Source organism: Chenopodium quinoa, unplaced genomic scaffold (assembly GCF_001683475.1).
Source record: "Chenopodium quinoa cultivar QQ74 unplaced genomic scaffold, ASM168347v1, whole genome shotgun sequence".
NCBI classification, from domain to species: domain Eukaryota; kingdom Viridiplantae; phylum Streptophyta; class Magnoliopsida; order Caryophyllales; family Amaranthaceae; genus Chenopodium; species Chenopodium quinoa.
This window is the reverse complement of record NW_018742879.1, coordinates 1,174,081-1,189,952: the sequence shown is the minus strand read 5'-3', so window position 1 is coordinate 1,189,952 and position 15,872 is coordinate 1,174,081. Positions and strand designations below refer to the sequence as shown.

At 32.9% G+C, this 15,872-nt stretch overlaps 1 protein-coding gene across 1 annotated transcript; it reads left to right on the top strand.

The window, feature by feature from the left end:
* Positions 1–11,621: 11,621 nt before the first annotated feature.
* Positions 11,622–15,600, top strand: LOC110726386 (transcription factor PIF7-like). Its single transcript, XM_021905860.1, has 6 exons — positions 11,622–12,020; positions 12,458–13,088; positions 13,754–13,852; positions 14,037–14,102; positions 14,198–14,590; positions 15,173–15,600. Exons 1-6 carry the CDS (start codon positions 11,863–11,865, stop codon positions 15,284–15,286), a joined length of 1,461 nt encoding a protein of 486 aa, XP_021761552.1. The 5' UTR covers positions 11,622–11,862; the 3' UTR covers positions 15,287–15,600.
* The last annotated feature ends 272 nt before the right edge of the window (positions 15,601–15,872 follow it).

Sequence of the window (15,872 nt, the reverse complement as noted above, 5' to 3'; positions counted from 1 at the left end):
CATTAAAATTATAATTCTTTGCTTAAGATATCATTACACATGTATGATAACTAAAGTTCATATTTTATGAGTTGAAGTACCATATATATAATTTCATGCACTATTTCATACAGAGTACGTATAATATTGCTATCATTCATAATATAAAATAATTAGCTTAATTGGTTAATGTTTTGGAGAGCTGGGTGATAAGCAAAATTTAAGATCGAATCATATTACATTATACTTCATCACTTTGTGACTCTCTATACACCTAACATAAATAACAAAACAAAAACAATCCCGCATGTTTTTATTGTACTTGGTCCTTAGTATATCTAATGATTCTAATCTATCTAATTACCAATTATAATAAACTAGATGAAACCGTGCGATGCACGGTTTGTTTGAATTTTTTAAAACAATTTTTTTTTTTAATTTATGTGCTAAAATTTGTTATATATTAGATAAAATTTCTAATATCAAAACATAATATTTTATATTTAATTAATTTAAAATTAAAAAATCTCATTCGTCGATTTTGCTTACGTGGCATTTGAATTATTTAATTGTAAAAGAAATTAATAATCTCTTATTTAATTGGCTACCACTAAAATTATTAATCCTACATGGCGCGCTAAGAAAATTAAATCCTAGGTGACTCTCTAAAAACTCGGAAAAAAAACTCCCCTTTATATATATATATACTAGTTTTGTGCCCCGGGCAATGCCCAGGTTGTTTATTGAAATTTAGGATAAACTTTTTGACTTGAATGTTAAATACGCTCATATAATCCGATCCATTTTGATGATTCAGGATATTTAGACATGCAATATCATACTTAAATTATTTTTACTAAACTGAAAGTATTTTTACTAAACTAAAATTATTTTTACTGATTAAAACTTTTTTTTTTTTAACTAATTCTCTATTTTTTTAAAAATAAAAAATATTATATTATAAATGGATCTTTTTAACGAACTTTTTAAAACGAATTTTATGATGGAAATAGAACCGAGTTATTAGATATTTATTAAAAGTTATGACTAATTTTGTGTATACGAAATATTAGTAGTTATCGATAATAAAACTCTATGCAACATTTTATCTTTAAAAATATATCCAAAAAGTATATCGATAATAAATTTATTAAAATGTATATCGATATTAAAAGTATATCGATAATAAAACTCTATACAACAATTTTATCTTTAAAATCTTATCCAAAAATCGCTTACTTAGCATAATACGTGTCACAATAATACGTATTTGTCATCTATGTGGCGCGACACTTGGCGAAAAATTGAGATGCCAAGTGTCGCTGTCTCGTGGCCTGGCTGCGAGACCGACTTTATATACTCCCTCCACCCGCTATTATCTGCAACATTTACTAAAAATAGGTGCTCTTTATTATCTGAAACAATTTTTTTTATTTCCTCTTTTGGTAAATTTTTAGCAGTAAAATGTCAACTTTACCCTTACTTAAACTTTTTAACTTTGTTTACAATTTGTTAATTACACACAATTACCAACTAATTACCACCTTACCAGAGCCACCTTCGCCACCCCTACCACCAGCCCAGACGAGCCCAAAGCACCAGCACCACCTTCGCCGCCCCTACCACCAGCCCAAACGAGCCCAGAGCACCAGCACCACTGCGACAAGACTGCAAATCGTCGCGCAATTCTTCGACCATCCCCTACCCCTTTTCGTCGCCACTGTTGTTGCTAAACTCGTGGGTTTTGGTGTGGTGGATTTCGATTCTAGATCTGGATTTCAGTGGTTTGGTTTGTGGGGTGGTGGGTTTTGGTGGTGGTTTCATGGAGGTTGGGTGTTGGGGGTTCGTGGGTTGGCGGTGTCGGTGGTTTGGTTTGTGGGTGGTGAGTTTTGGTGGTGGTTTCGGTGGTTTCGTGGGGGTTGCGTAAGGGGTTGGGTGTTGGGGGTTTGTGGGGTGGCGATTTCGGTGGTTTGGTTTGTGGGGTGGTGGGTTTTGGTGGTGGTTTCGGTGGTTTGGTGGTTCGTGGGGTGGTGCGATGGTTTGTGGGTTGGGTGTTGGTGGTTCGTGGGGTGGTTGTTCTCCAATGTTTAATTGTGTGTTTTATTTTAGCTTAGTTTAATTATCCCTTCTCTCTCATCTTACTTTTCAATAATAATCTTGTTTAACAAGTTTTGTCTAGGAGTCCGCAATTATGTCCTTTGGTGCAGATAACTCCGGACGGAGGGAGTATTAGTGATATATGATATGATATATTAGATTTCACTTTTTTTTAATCATTTAAAGTACTCCCCATATGCTAAGATATATTTGATGCCTCCATTGCTGAGACAAGATAGACTTGATCTGACATCTTATTTTAAATCTACCATTAAAAATGAAAAAACGTGTGTAGGCATTATTGTATGACATAACAGAAGGGATCAAGTTGGTCATATATATAAGAAAGTAGATCACATATTATAATTAGAGGATAATTATTGACATTCTTTACATTATAATAAGATTTCTTTCAATATTACAAGTATTTTATATTTATAGTTGCTCTCACTGGTAGAAATAATAAAATATAACCGCGAGCATGATAATACTAATCCGTAATATTCACTTAGTTGCTCAACTTTATTTGGTCAGCATTCACATAACATCATGCCATATGTCTAAATCGCGAATTCAATCATCTCTATGTGTTGGTTATCAAGCTCTTTCTTTATATTTATTGTTTGTTTTTATTTTTTTTTCCTTTTATAATCAATGACTAGCCATTTGCCCATACTCTAATATAATGATATCAAATCTCGTTTGCATTATTATCCTCTTCAAAAAGAAGCAGGTCGGGGTGACTGGAAAGAGGGTTGTAAACTGACAGTTATGTCACTTGACAGCATGTTATTTGCAACAAGATTGGAGTACATGGAAGGGCACAAAGCTGCGAAGAAAATGGGCATCGAGGACCCCATTATTTGCTATGTTTTTTTTTCTAGATATGGCCCAATAGTGGGTTGGAAATTAGAAGCCAAGTATAATGTTTGATGCATGTATCACCATGAAATTATAATTATGGTAAGTGTAAGTCATTCTCAAATCTTTTCATAGCCTCATCTATACATTTATAACTCTAACCCACCGCGGATGATATTTATCATATAATTAATGTTATCCAATTATTTACGCAAAATTCTATAAAACATTAGAGCCGACAGTTTATGTTGATGTTAAATTGTCAATTACTAATTTATTATCATTCCAACAAGTGAATGAGAAATTTACATGTGTACCTTAACTAGAAATTTAAGTCAATGATTAGTGAGAATTTGTTTACATGATATTATTTATTGTTATTATTACTAATAATTTATCAACCTATCTTGTGAAAAACATTTCTATTAATGTATAATCGGTGGATATAACGATCGATCCCAACTCTTACTTACAAATTCTAGAATAGACCCAGTGCACAATAACACCCAACCATCTAATATATCATTTGAAATGTGATTATATCATACGAAATGTGATTATATAACATTGTATAGGTAGGTTAAGTATATCATCCAAAAGTGATTATATCATCTAGAAACTGATTATATTATTTGCAATGTAAATGTATCATTCAAAAAGTGAATGTATCATTAAAAAACGTATCAAATAGTAAGTATTTTTCATTCAAAAGATAATTATATTATCCAAAAGATAATTATATCATCTGGCTAAATTATTTAAAATACGACTATATCATTCAAAATATGACACACAACAACATAATTATATTATCTAAAAAAAGTGATTATATCATCCAAAATATGACTATATTATTTAAGAGTGAAAAAGATTGGATCTACAATAATTTAGTGTAGATCGGATCCATACAAGACTTTCTAACTCGTACTTCCCTAGTTCCCCTACAACAAGTTAATAACACTATTGTATTATTTTAGATATAAATTAAATTCGTGAGAGTTTTGACAATACATTAACATACTAGGTGATGATCAAATATGTGTAAGAAATTTGCAACCACAACTCAATGATGAGTTATTAGATTATGGTGCAATTTTAATTTTTTTCAAAAAAATATAAATAAAAATCTAAAGGTATATAAAGACGGCAGTGCCACATTAGTTATAGTTCATATAAGCTAGAACAAAAAGGGATAAGTCCGAAATGCAAATGACTTTAGGTTAGGCATTGTCTCAAAATCCTAGATTGATGGAAAGAGAAAGGCAATAAGCATCCAATTCAATCTTGTTGACAATGGCACATCATGACATTTAATAATTAGTGTCCAATCCTCATCCATGTTTTAAGTTGGCTTTAAGTGTATTCAATCAAGTTTTGGATAAAAAAGCAAGTGAGTAGGTTTTTTATCCATAAAATCTTGGAATGTGTGTTTATTTTAATGATTGGTTGAATGTTAAGTAACATACTCAAGATCAATTGTTTCATCATGACAAACAAAATCCGATCCTTGGTATATATACATCATTATAATTGGCTCCAAATTCAAATTATTTCAATCAACTATGTATATACAATATAATACGAAGTATGAGACTATTTAAGACTTTAAAGGCCACATGAATATTATGTGACCGAAACATTCTTTTACAGTATAGTCGAAGGGAAAATTGTATATGACTGCCATAAGACTAAGAAGGAGCACATACATTAAAAGACGAAGGTTACGAAATTGCGCATGTTAAGATGGATGTGCGGGAACATTTTAAGAGATGGAATCAGAAATGAAGTTATTCGCAAAAAAGTAGGAGCCGCAGGCATTGCAGATAAACTAAGGGAAAATCGTCTGCCATGCGTTGCTTTGGGCATGTAAGACGGAGACCCTAGGGTGCACCGTTACGAAAAGTGGAAGAGTGGGATCATGGAGAGGTTAAACGAGGTAGAGGGAGATCGAAAATGACTTAGTTGAAAGGAGTTAGGAAGGATATGAAGCATATATAGATTTGCAAGAGAATGAGGTATTTGATCGTAAGGGATAGAGGAGAAAGGTTTTTGTGGATGACTATACAAAATAATCACTTTTGGTTCATGTAGCCGACCCTACTTATGGGATTAAGGCTTTGATTGAATAATTTTGGCACCAATATGCTATTAGTATGGAATGTAAATAACGACACAACATAATTCGATGCTAGTCCAATGTTAACATTCGTTGTTTCCACTCTATTTTGTTGTATCATCTTTAATTTATATGGTACTCTCTTCGTATTTTATTACTTGCTCCATTTCTCCATGCGCGGAGTTTTAGGAGGAATAGTAAAAAATAATAAAATATGATGGAAATGGGGTTGGTTGAATAATTAAAAAAAAAATCTGAAAAAGCAAAAGTGAGTATAAGTGAGATGGAGAGAGAATATGATAAATATTAATGTAAAATGAGGGGATCACTAGTGAGGAAAAAAATAGTAAAATATTATTTAAAGTTTCCAAAAAAGAAAATGAAGAAAGTAATAAAAGGAAAGTGGAGCAAGTAATAAAATATGGAGGGAGTAACATGTAGTCCCTTATCAGTCTGCCCTCTCAGTGTACAAACTTTACAATGTAATGTAAATTTTCATAATTCATATTATTATACACATCTAATAAAATCATGCTTTAATTACATCCATAATTAATGATGCTTAATTAAGTCTAATAGAAAAATTTGCATCTCACAACCATGAGATTGTAGGATCAAACCACATTAGATACATTTTGAGGTGGGGATTCCTTAACTCTCCCCCCAAAACACAACTCAAATCAAGTTGATCTATAAAAAATTCCAACTTGATAGGGTCTTTCTCCTTACCTACAAAAATAATAAACTCCCTAAGTGTTTTTTAAGTGTACACTTTGACCAAATATGTATGTCGAGACATGACTTTGACCGTTAATGTATTTAATTATATTTTAGTAAAATTATAGGAAAATTGATATTATGTAAGTATACATTATGACGAATTCAACAATGATTATACAATACATTTGTTTTTTGTATATTACTCCCTCCGTCCCCGAAAGAACGACCCTTTTGGGTTGATTTCGCGGGTATTAAGAAAGTTAAATTGGAAGTATAAGTGTATGGGGAATCTAAGAAAAGTACATTGAAAAGAGAATTTTATATTGGAATTGCAAAAAAGTAGAGAGAAAAAGTAATAAAAGTATATAGAAAAAGCAAAATTTGCATGGGGAAGCTAATTTTGCACAAATATTATTGCAAATTAGTGGGTATTAAAATACAAATGGGATAAATATTTTGGGACTAAAATTAGGCCAAAAAGGTCAAACTTTTGAGGACGAAGGAAGTAGTAAAATAACCAAGTCAAAAAAAAAATAAAAAAATTAAACACTTAAAAAAACACAGAGAAACGACAATGCGAATAATAGTTTAATATTTTTTAAAACCTAAGGTACTTAGCAGTTAGCAAGGAGCAAAGGAGGAGTCAATAGAAGCCACAGGTTAGGCGGTTGAGAATCTCAATCTCTCATCTTACTGGTTGAAGATGATTGGTAGTGACACGTGGTGGCCATATAAGAGGACCATTGTAATTTTAAAATGAGGACATACCGGGGTCAAAACATAACATGTGGTACTAAGGACACATAGCATTGCTGACGCAAGAAAATAAAATTCAAAAAAACTTGCATTTAATTTTATGTTAGGGTGCGATAAATGATTTTCTGATGTTTTCCCACTATGCAAATAGTATGCCAGCCATTGTTGACTTTTCAGTGTTTATAATATTAGCTGAAAAATATTACTCCCTCCAAACTTTGTTTTTTCTTTTAAATTAACTGACTTTAATATAAACAGTTGTAAGTGGGGAAGTTTGGGTATTAAAAAATTATAAAAAAAAATAAGATTAATATTTTATTAAAAATTAAAAGATGTGAGAGGAAAAAAAATAATTAAAAAAGTAATAGTGGACTTGAGTGGATAAGGGTGTAATGAGCTGAAATGTTTCTGAACTACTCGCGAACAAGCTCGGTCCAAGCTTGATCAAAAGTCGTTTGTTAATCTAACAAACAAGCTTGAACAAAAATCTTAAGCTCGTCAAATAAATGAACAAAGCTCGAACCACATCATGTTCGTCTCGGTAATGTTCATGAACAGCTCGTTTAAGTCCATTTATATGTATTTTTAATGTCTGATTAAAACTCGAACAATTTATATATCTTTTATTCATACATATTTATAAAAAGTACTAATTATTTCATCATGTAAAGTCATGAAAACTCCATTGTGTTAAAATTTGAAAGAAAACATTTTTTAATAACAAATTAGAGCTCGTTTATTTAGTCAAGCTCGGTTTAATCCCATACAAGCTCAAACTTAAACTTGAAATGCAAACGAGTACGTTCGTGAACAAAGCTCGAACAAGCCAAATTCTTAACGAGCCCAGCTCGAACAAGTTTTTTAAAAGCTCGTTCGAACACGAATAATTCTTATCAAGCTTAACTCGAACAGACTCGGCTCAGCTCAGATCGTTTGCAACCCTATGAGTGGGGACCATATATAAGAGGAAAGAGATATAATATTTAAACGGTATAGGTTGCCAAAAAATGAAGTGTAACACTTTACAAAAAAAAAAATAGCCTCCAATAAAAAAAAACAAAAAAATAAAACTAAAGGAGTACTCCGTATTAGTGTATTACACAAACTGAATAAAAAAAGGAAAATAATATATAAACGCGTAAGGGCTGAGCTAAAGCTGAAAATAATAAATAGAATTAAACATAAATTATATTGATCAATGCGTAATTGTGTTATGCATTATTAAATGGCAAAAGCTAACGAATGCCCCGGACTTTGGACAAGATAGCTAAAAGTAGAAATATAAAATTGAAATGAGCATTAATTACACTGATCGACATGTGATTTTGGCATGCATTCTTAAATTAATTTCATCATAAGAAAGATTTTAAATGGTTCTCTAACGCCCCGGAGGCGTTCGGTAGCAAGATCCTTCTTAAATTAATATCAATGTATGTTATATATTAAATGCTTAATTGTAACCCTAAGGCTACATATGTCATTACTCTTAAAAAAATCCATTTAGCAATCAATAGTATTTCATGTCCAACGAAGTCACTCTTATAATCTTAAATAAATAATCCAAATTTGAAAGAATTGAAATTGCATTGGATGACCTATCAACCTCATTCAATGTAAGCGATAAGCAATGTAAGCTACACCATTTGTGAAGGTATATATTAGGGTTTAGGGTTTAATTTTACAGATTTATTAATACTCTTATGAACCGAGAGTATTACTATTTAAATAATTGTTTGTACTTTATGATGATGACATCATATAAAATGGTGTGAGGGATTGAGCTAATGTTAACTCATTGGGCAACATACACACATAACAACCCCCATTCATGAGCAGAGATGACCACTAGCCATGTTACCAATGACCTTCCTAGGCCATCTCGATCAATAAATCAACATGGTTTGACCACTAATTAATAACATAACACAGTCCAATACAACACATTCCTCTATAAAAGGTAGGTTGTGTCCGGGTTGAAAAATTGGCTCACGATTCTAATCAAAACCCACTGGTCATCTATATACATAGTACATTTTTGAATGAAAAGAAGGTAAAAAGGAATTCATCAAACCCACTTCCCAACTCGTGAGCCACCTAGTCCAACCCCAATCCACAACCCGATCAACTCCATCCAACATGTACACAAACCCCATGCAACCCAGCCCACATGCGAAGTATATACTATCCTTGGCCTTGAACTTTACACAATTTGCAGCATTCTTTTAAACACTTTTTAATAAATAAAAAAACTTTTAATCAGGTAGGTTTTTGTTTGATTCGTTGTAATAATAAATACATTAATAATACAGTATCAAAGTTTTTTGGTTTTTACTACTACGAATATGAGTATTGTACTTTGTATATAATTACAAATATATTATTAATGATCAAAGAAACAAAATAGTACTTTACTCTTTATTAGTATTCTAAATTGCAATATAATCACACTATCTTAAACATTGCCTTAAAAGTTAAAACGTGCGACAAAAAGTACCTTAACTAACACCAAATAGAGTACTTCCATAAAAATATAAATTAATTAGTAGTTGAGTACTCGTACTAATTAGATGAAACTTACTAGATTTGCCAAAAAAAAAAAAAAATTAATATAATAATTGTCCTAATCATTAGTTTCTTGGGTGAGTTGGGTCCCTTCCACCAAATCTCATCAATAGACGACGAATCCTCTCAACCAACCAAATCTGGAATTAAGAAGACATTAAATTATGTGGCCTTTAACTATAATAGAAACAAACAAGTAAGGAAAATCTTTCAGGTTTTTATATATTCCAATGTTTCCAAAAAGATGGTAATTATTTCCTTTTTTTTAACCGTTGTACTGGACTATAGCTCAGTCATTCAGTCGAGTGTTTCACTTTTTATAAGGGCATAGGTTTTGGATAGTATGGGTGTGCATGTATTGGATGTATGTACAAAAGACGGTTATGTTCTATTCACGAGAAATAATGTGATTTGATCTTTATTTGAACTTTAATACTCCGTACTTCGTATAGTTTTACTAGTAAGATATAATTTGATCTAACATCTTGGTTTAGTTATACTCTATATGTATGTTGATCGTACAGTTATGCAAACATATAGCAAAAAAAATTTCAAGATTAATCTTGTTAAATTGATTTTTAATTTTTATATGTGTATTTTCATAATTTTTGTTGATACAAGGTTAAATTTTTTGATATGGAGTAGTAAACTAGTAAGCGAACCAAAAACAAAGTTTACTCCTTTTAGTCTTGTTTTCATGAAAATTAGTAATCTGTAATAGGTTTTATGAAATAAGGTGAAAAGAAACTACTGTTATTTATATTCACCTCAAATAACATGCACAAAAGACATCAAAAAAGGTTGGTTTATAAAGTGGGTGACAAGCCTTTATAGTATAGAATTAACACGAGGTATTGGATTGTCTTTATATTTGATGGGGGTGAGATGCATGAAATATACGTTGTTGAGTGATTAATATATTTAATATTTGTGCATTTTACACACTTGATTTTATATTATACTATTACTATTAGTTTGAACTTCACTTAAATTTTTTTTCTTGAATTAAACTTATATATGGCTTTTTTGAACTTAAACAACCTACGTAGTACTTCATATGTTCTCTTTACTATATGGAATATTACATACTTCACTGAACACTACAAAGGTGAACCATGTGAGAGTGAGGGATAGCTTAAGTCGTTAGAGTTTCCTTCCCGATTCCAGGAGATCATGTGGAATCGATTCTCACCCCCGCCCTTTGTGGTTCTCTAAACACCAAAAAAAAAAAAAAACAAAGGTGAACCATGTACTCATATTGTATGAATTTACCTTGTAATTTTGAGGGATTATGTTTGATCCTCACCAATAGCAGTTCTCGGGGTGGAAAATTCAATCACTTAAACTTTTGTACTAGTCTCATGGTTCTGATCAACAAAATAACTTAATTTAATAAGGGGTTTTTTTTTTCTTTCCTTCAACATACAAAGTAACGTTTAAAAATACCAACAAAAAAAGCGATATTGTAAGGAAAAAGGGGTCTTGATTCATAAATCCAAACTATCCAAGTTTCAACATTTAGCTTAATTACTAGTGAATACAATCCAATAGAAAGACATTAAAATGTGTCTTGAATATGTTTGCTTCCCACAAAATGAGCCAACATGCCTTTTTCAATTTTGTTTTTAAGTAGCATCATATAAACTCCATAGGTTTCAAGCTAATATGTAATTTCATCAACATCAATAATAAAATACTTCTTCTTAACCTACTCGTGGACATAGCTTACACATCATTATTAAACCACCTAAATCTGTATGTTCCCGTTGTTCTTTCTTGTCTACTCGTGAACAAAGCTTACACATCATATAAACTCCATAGGTTTCAAGGTAATATATAATTTCATCTTTCTTGAATTTGTTAAAATCCCATAAACACAAACAATCCACTTAGCCAAAAATCATTTTAATGAAGAAAGGTGTATTAAAGGGTCAATCAATAAGTGACTCAACTAAACCTCCAAATGTAATTAAGATAAAAGAAGCCCTTGGGCAGGGAAAGGGGGGTGGGGGGGAGGGGGGGACAAAACTGGTCCATACAACCATAAAATTTGATGGTGATAAGCAGCAATATTACCAAATTACCTTAGCCAATCAATTATTATTATAGGCCACCCTGACCCCCCAGTAATGAAACTTTGATCTACACCAATCCACAACACCCAAAAACAATAAAAATAAAAGATATTTTACACAATTTGGATGTAGATAAGTGATGCATAATAATTTGTTTTAACCTAAACAACTGGATCATATATTCATATTGCTCTAAATATAAATATAAGCATATATGTAGGGCGACCTAGGCGATACAGCCTTTAGGCGGGATTGGGCTATGGATAAGCACCTGAAAGTGGAAAACACAAATTGAATAATAAATAATTATAAAAAAAAAACCCGAATGTATTGTATAATATTTTCGAAATTCTATCATGTTAATTATGCAAAATTAAAAATGATCGTGGAAAACATATATGCACTAATAATAATTATTCTCATGGCCCCTCAAAGTTCCCTCTTTAGAGATAGTCATAGTCCTTGAAACTAGTGGTAATATTCTCTTCTTTGCTTACCACATGTTTTGTGTTAACTCCTTATCAACAAAACCAAAAATGGTCAATATCAATGAGACAAAGACATACATGTGAGCTGCCAAATAAAAATTTCCAGCTCTCATATATTCACAAAACACTTCCTTTATTTTTATAGATAAATAAGAAAGAAAGAGGAAAAAAAAAATTAAAAAAAAAAGAAAAGAAAGGAGAGAAAATCATGAGTCAGTGTATAGTACCCAATTGGAATCTAAGTCACCAAAGACAAGACCTTAACCAAGGTGAAGGTCACAGATCCTCTCACGTGGACTATCACAACCATTTCCAGCAACAACAACAACAACAACAACACCAGAGCTTCTCTCAGCTTGTTCCCATGTATGCTTATTGCTTGTTCCCTTCTCGACGTTTTGTCTTTTGCATTTCTCGTCTTCCTGTTAAGGATAAAGTTGCGTACATTTGAGTCTCAGTAATCTTGCCTTAGGCAAATGGGTGGTTTTTCTCTACAGTTTTGTGCTAGTTCAAATTAGTGCTCATGTTTTATTGAGATTTGTTTATTCATACAAGAAGATTTGGTCAGTGTGAACTAGCTTAGTTTTCTATAGGAAGTTATTGATGTTCAAATTTTTCCGTGTTTTTTTTTTCCTGCTATAACAGATTAACAGCAGAATCTTATGTTTCAGCTTTATGAATGTATAGCCATTAATCGTTTGATGATGAAATTCAGCAGATATTTAAGGGAACTTATTGATTATGTTAAGAATTGATGGTTAGCATTGTGTTAATCTAACAATTGTTATGCAATAAATTTTCAGGGCAAATTTTGAGGTAGCAGAGCTAACATGGGAAAATGGACAACTAGCCATGCACGAATTAGGAGGCATTTTTCAGTCTCCTACGACTACGCCATCAAAGGCCACATGGAATGGTGGCGTAGGCAGGGTCACAGACACACTAGAGTCCATAGTCCACCAGGCAACTTACTGCAACAGCAAACAAACCCCGAATTTAATGACTGCCTCAGCATCTCATCAGCAATCAGGTATTCAGAACATGGAAAATGTCGGGTCATCAGTTGTGGCATCTTCTGGAGGAAAATGGGCCGAAAATTCTGGACACATACAGACACCGGTAGGCCCACTGCCACCCCCTCCTCCGGGACTGATGAAGAAACGGACACGCTCTGAGTCTGAAAATTGTGCAGCAAGGAATACCAACGATCATGAGATGAGCGCGTGTGCTAGTGCAAACGCTGTTTTTTGTAAGGATAGCAGTAACAACAACAATAATATAAACAACAACAACAACAACAATAACAACAATAACAATAATAGTAATATTAATAATGACACAACTATGATGACATGGGCGTCGTTTGAGTCTCCTAGGAGTTGTACAAGAACGAAGACTACCACCGACGAGGATTCTGCTTGCCATGATGGCTCGGTAATTTGATCTTCTTCCCCTTTTTATACCTGAATTTTTGCTTTACTCAATGCCAATGATGGAAAAAAATGATAATATAAATCAAACAATATAAATTGGGATAAGGGAGGCCATAATCTATGTTAAGTATTTGTTTTGTTGCAACATTTTACTATTATTGCTCATGAAGATAGACTTGTCTCAGATACTGAATTACCGGAGTACACATTAATTCCTAAACTGTCATGCCTTTGTACCTGTAGCCTTTATCAATTAATTGTCGGACTCGATTTTCCTATGTTTTTCTTCTACATGTGAGCTAGTACCTTCATTTTACCCATTTCCCTTGTCTGGTATTTGCCTATCTGATTATGTTTTAGCGCCGCTTTCTGTTTCCAATAATTGAGTTGTTCAATCCTAATCAAAGCAGTCAAGCGTTGTATGCTCGATTATAAGCTGTACTCAGCCCTTATCCTAGATGAGTAACCAGGTTTATTCTGATATGACTTTGTATAAGATTGAACCCTGCATATGCCTTTTAGGCTTTTAGCACAGTAAAATCCTGAAGTCTGAAATTCTGTAGAATTCCTCGCATCTTTGGCTAGGCCACAAGATTGATCTAGAGCACCCCACCCCCCAGTTTCAGCACGAGAACTTATAGTTTTATGATTTAACACTTGTAACAGGAAAACCAAGAAGAAGAGCGAGAAACAAAGGGAGAAACAGGACGATCATACACAACAAGAAAAGGAAGGGCAGCTGCTGTTCATAATCAGTCTGAGAGGGTGAATTTATTAATAACCAAATCTTAGTTTCCTACTAGCAAAGTAGCAATTCTAATAACAACTGCAAAAGATAGTAATTTTTCTAGAATATGCACAAAAGTAGTTATCTTTTCTTGAGCAAATGCAGAAATAGCATACCTGATATGACTGTGATTCTAATTGTTCAAAAATAATAATATTCCAGCGAAGAAGAGATCGTATCAACCAAAAGATGAAAGCTCTGCAGAAGCTAGTTCCAAATGCAAGCAAGGTAAGAATATAGCAAATTTCTGATCCATAAAAAAGAAACATTAAATAATCTTATTATCTTAGCTTTGTACTAATTTTAGTTCTAAAATACAACAGACAGATAAAGCATCAATGTTGGATGAGGTGATAGAGTACCTAAAGCAGCTTCAAGCACAAGTTCAGATGATGACTAATGCGAGATTTATGCCCCAGATCATGATGCCTTTAGGGATGCAGCAACACTTTCATCAGATGTCCCTCCTGGCGAGAGTGGGAATGGGTATGGGCATGCTCGACACAAGTAGCATGGGCGCCGCCCACCCAGCACCTCAGTCAATCCCCTCAATGATTCATCCTACTCAAGTTGGCACTGCTACCTCTGCATTTGTGCCACCTGCCTTTGTCGTCCCTCAGATGATTCCTGCATCTTCCCAGCAGGCAAACCCTGCAGATCCCAGAACCAGCAGTTCTGCACCTTTACAAGATCCCTACAGCACACTTCTGGCACAGGCAAGTACACCATAGTGTTGCAGACTCTTTTTTTAAAAAACTTTTCTTCAATTCAATACCTAACCTGAAGGCTGAAGTTCCTGAGAGAGAACCAAAATCAACCCAAACAAACCCAGACAATTTGCAATTTACCCATTTACCATAATTTTTAATTATATTATGTTTTACATGATTTTTTGATATATTTTTTTAGCATAACTCGAAATTATCCCTACCCGTTTAACTGAATTACCAGATCTTTTTAAAGGGAAGAAATTTATCTGATGCAACTTCAATGTTTACAGTTTACACTGCTTAAGACACTCATAAGAGTAAAATAACCACTGGATGACAGATTTATGTTACCAACAAAAGAAGAATATGTTTTGTGATAGTAACTATCCATATTGACAAGAATTTGTAATGACTCAGGGTGAGATTTTATCGGGAGACTTCAGTCAATATAATGGCTCCAAATTTTGCTACTTGAACAAATAATCAATAACAGTAACTTCATTAATTTATTAACTGTTTAAGAAAGAGTTACGTCTTTCTGTTATTACCTTCTGATTAACAACTAATCCCATCATGATAAGCATGCAGTCTATGAACATAGATCGCTACAACAGGATGGCAGCTTTACAGAGGCAGCAACAGACATCGTCACAACAAACAAGCAGTCAGTTACATTCCAACCATCACATTCAACGGAGTTGAGGCGATTGTTTATGATCTAGAGGTTTTTTTAGCTCCCTTTAGTGCAGTTTTGGCAAAATGTAAATGCATTAGATCATTAGTTGTTGATTATAAGATAATTTCTTTTTTCTTTTTTGTGTTATAATAGTCATATATAAAGCTATCTTCGAACATATATTTGTACCACCTATACAAAATAACCATCAGAACGATATACAATACAAGAAAAAAGAGTAGTTAAGGAATATTGTTCAGAGACGAATTTTCAACTTCCCTGTACCTGTACAATGAGATTTTTCATCTTCTTCATCATAAATATATATATGTAGATGCAACATGTGATATGTCCATAAATATTAAGCACACATCCCTCAGCAAGTTTAAGCTTTACATATGCATTCAAGTTTGCACTATGCAAAATCGATCAACGAAAGTCTACTATAGGGCATGACACCTTGTTATGCCTTTATTTTTTATGTTAAACACTTTCCTCCGTTGTTTGTCTTTCAACAATAGTAACATACAACTTCAGGTACATGTTTTCCTGCCTCTCTCAACACAGGCAAATATTCCCATCTCTTTTGTCACGAGTTTTCCTATTTTGGTC

Bases quoted from the DNA above. Each gene is read 5' to 3' on its own strand.
- LOC110726386 (XM_021905860.1), top strand. From the start codon at position 11,863: ATGAGTCAGTGTATAGTACCCAATTGGAATCTAAGTCACCAAAGACAA. The intron at 13,853-14,036 runs GTGAATTTATTA...ATAATATTCCAG, and splicing joins TTCATAATCAGTCTGAGAGG to CGAAGAAGAGATCGTATCAA. The intron at 14,591-15,172 runs GCAAGTACACCA...ATAAGCATGCAG, and splicing joins ACAGCACACTTCTGGCACAG to TCTATGAACATAGATCGCTA.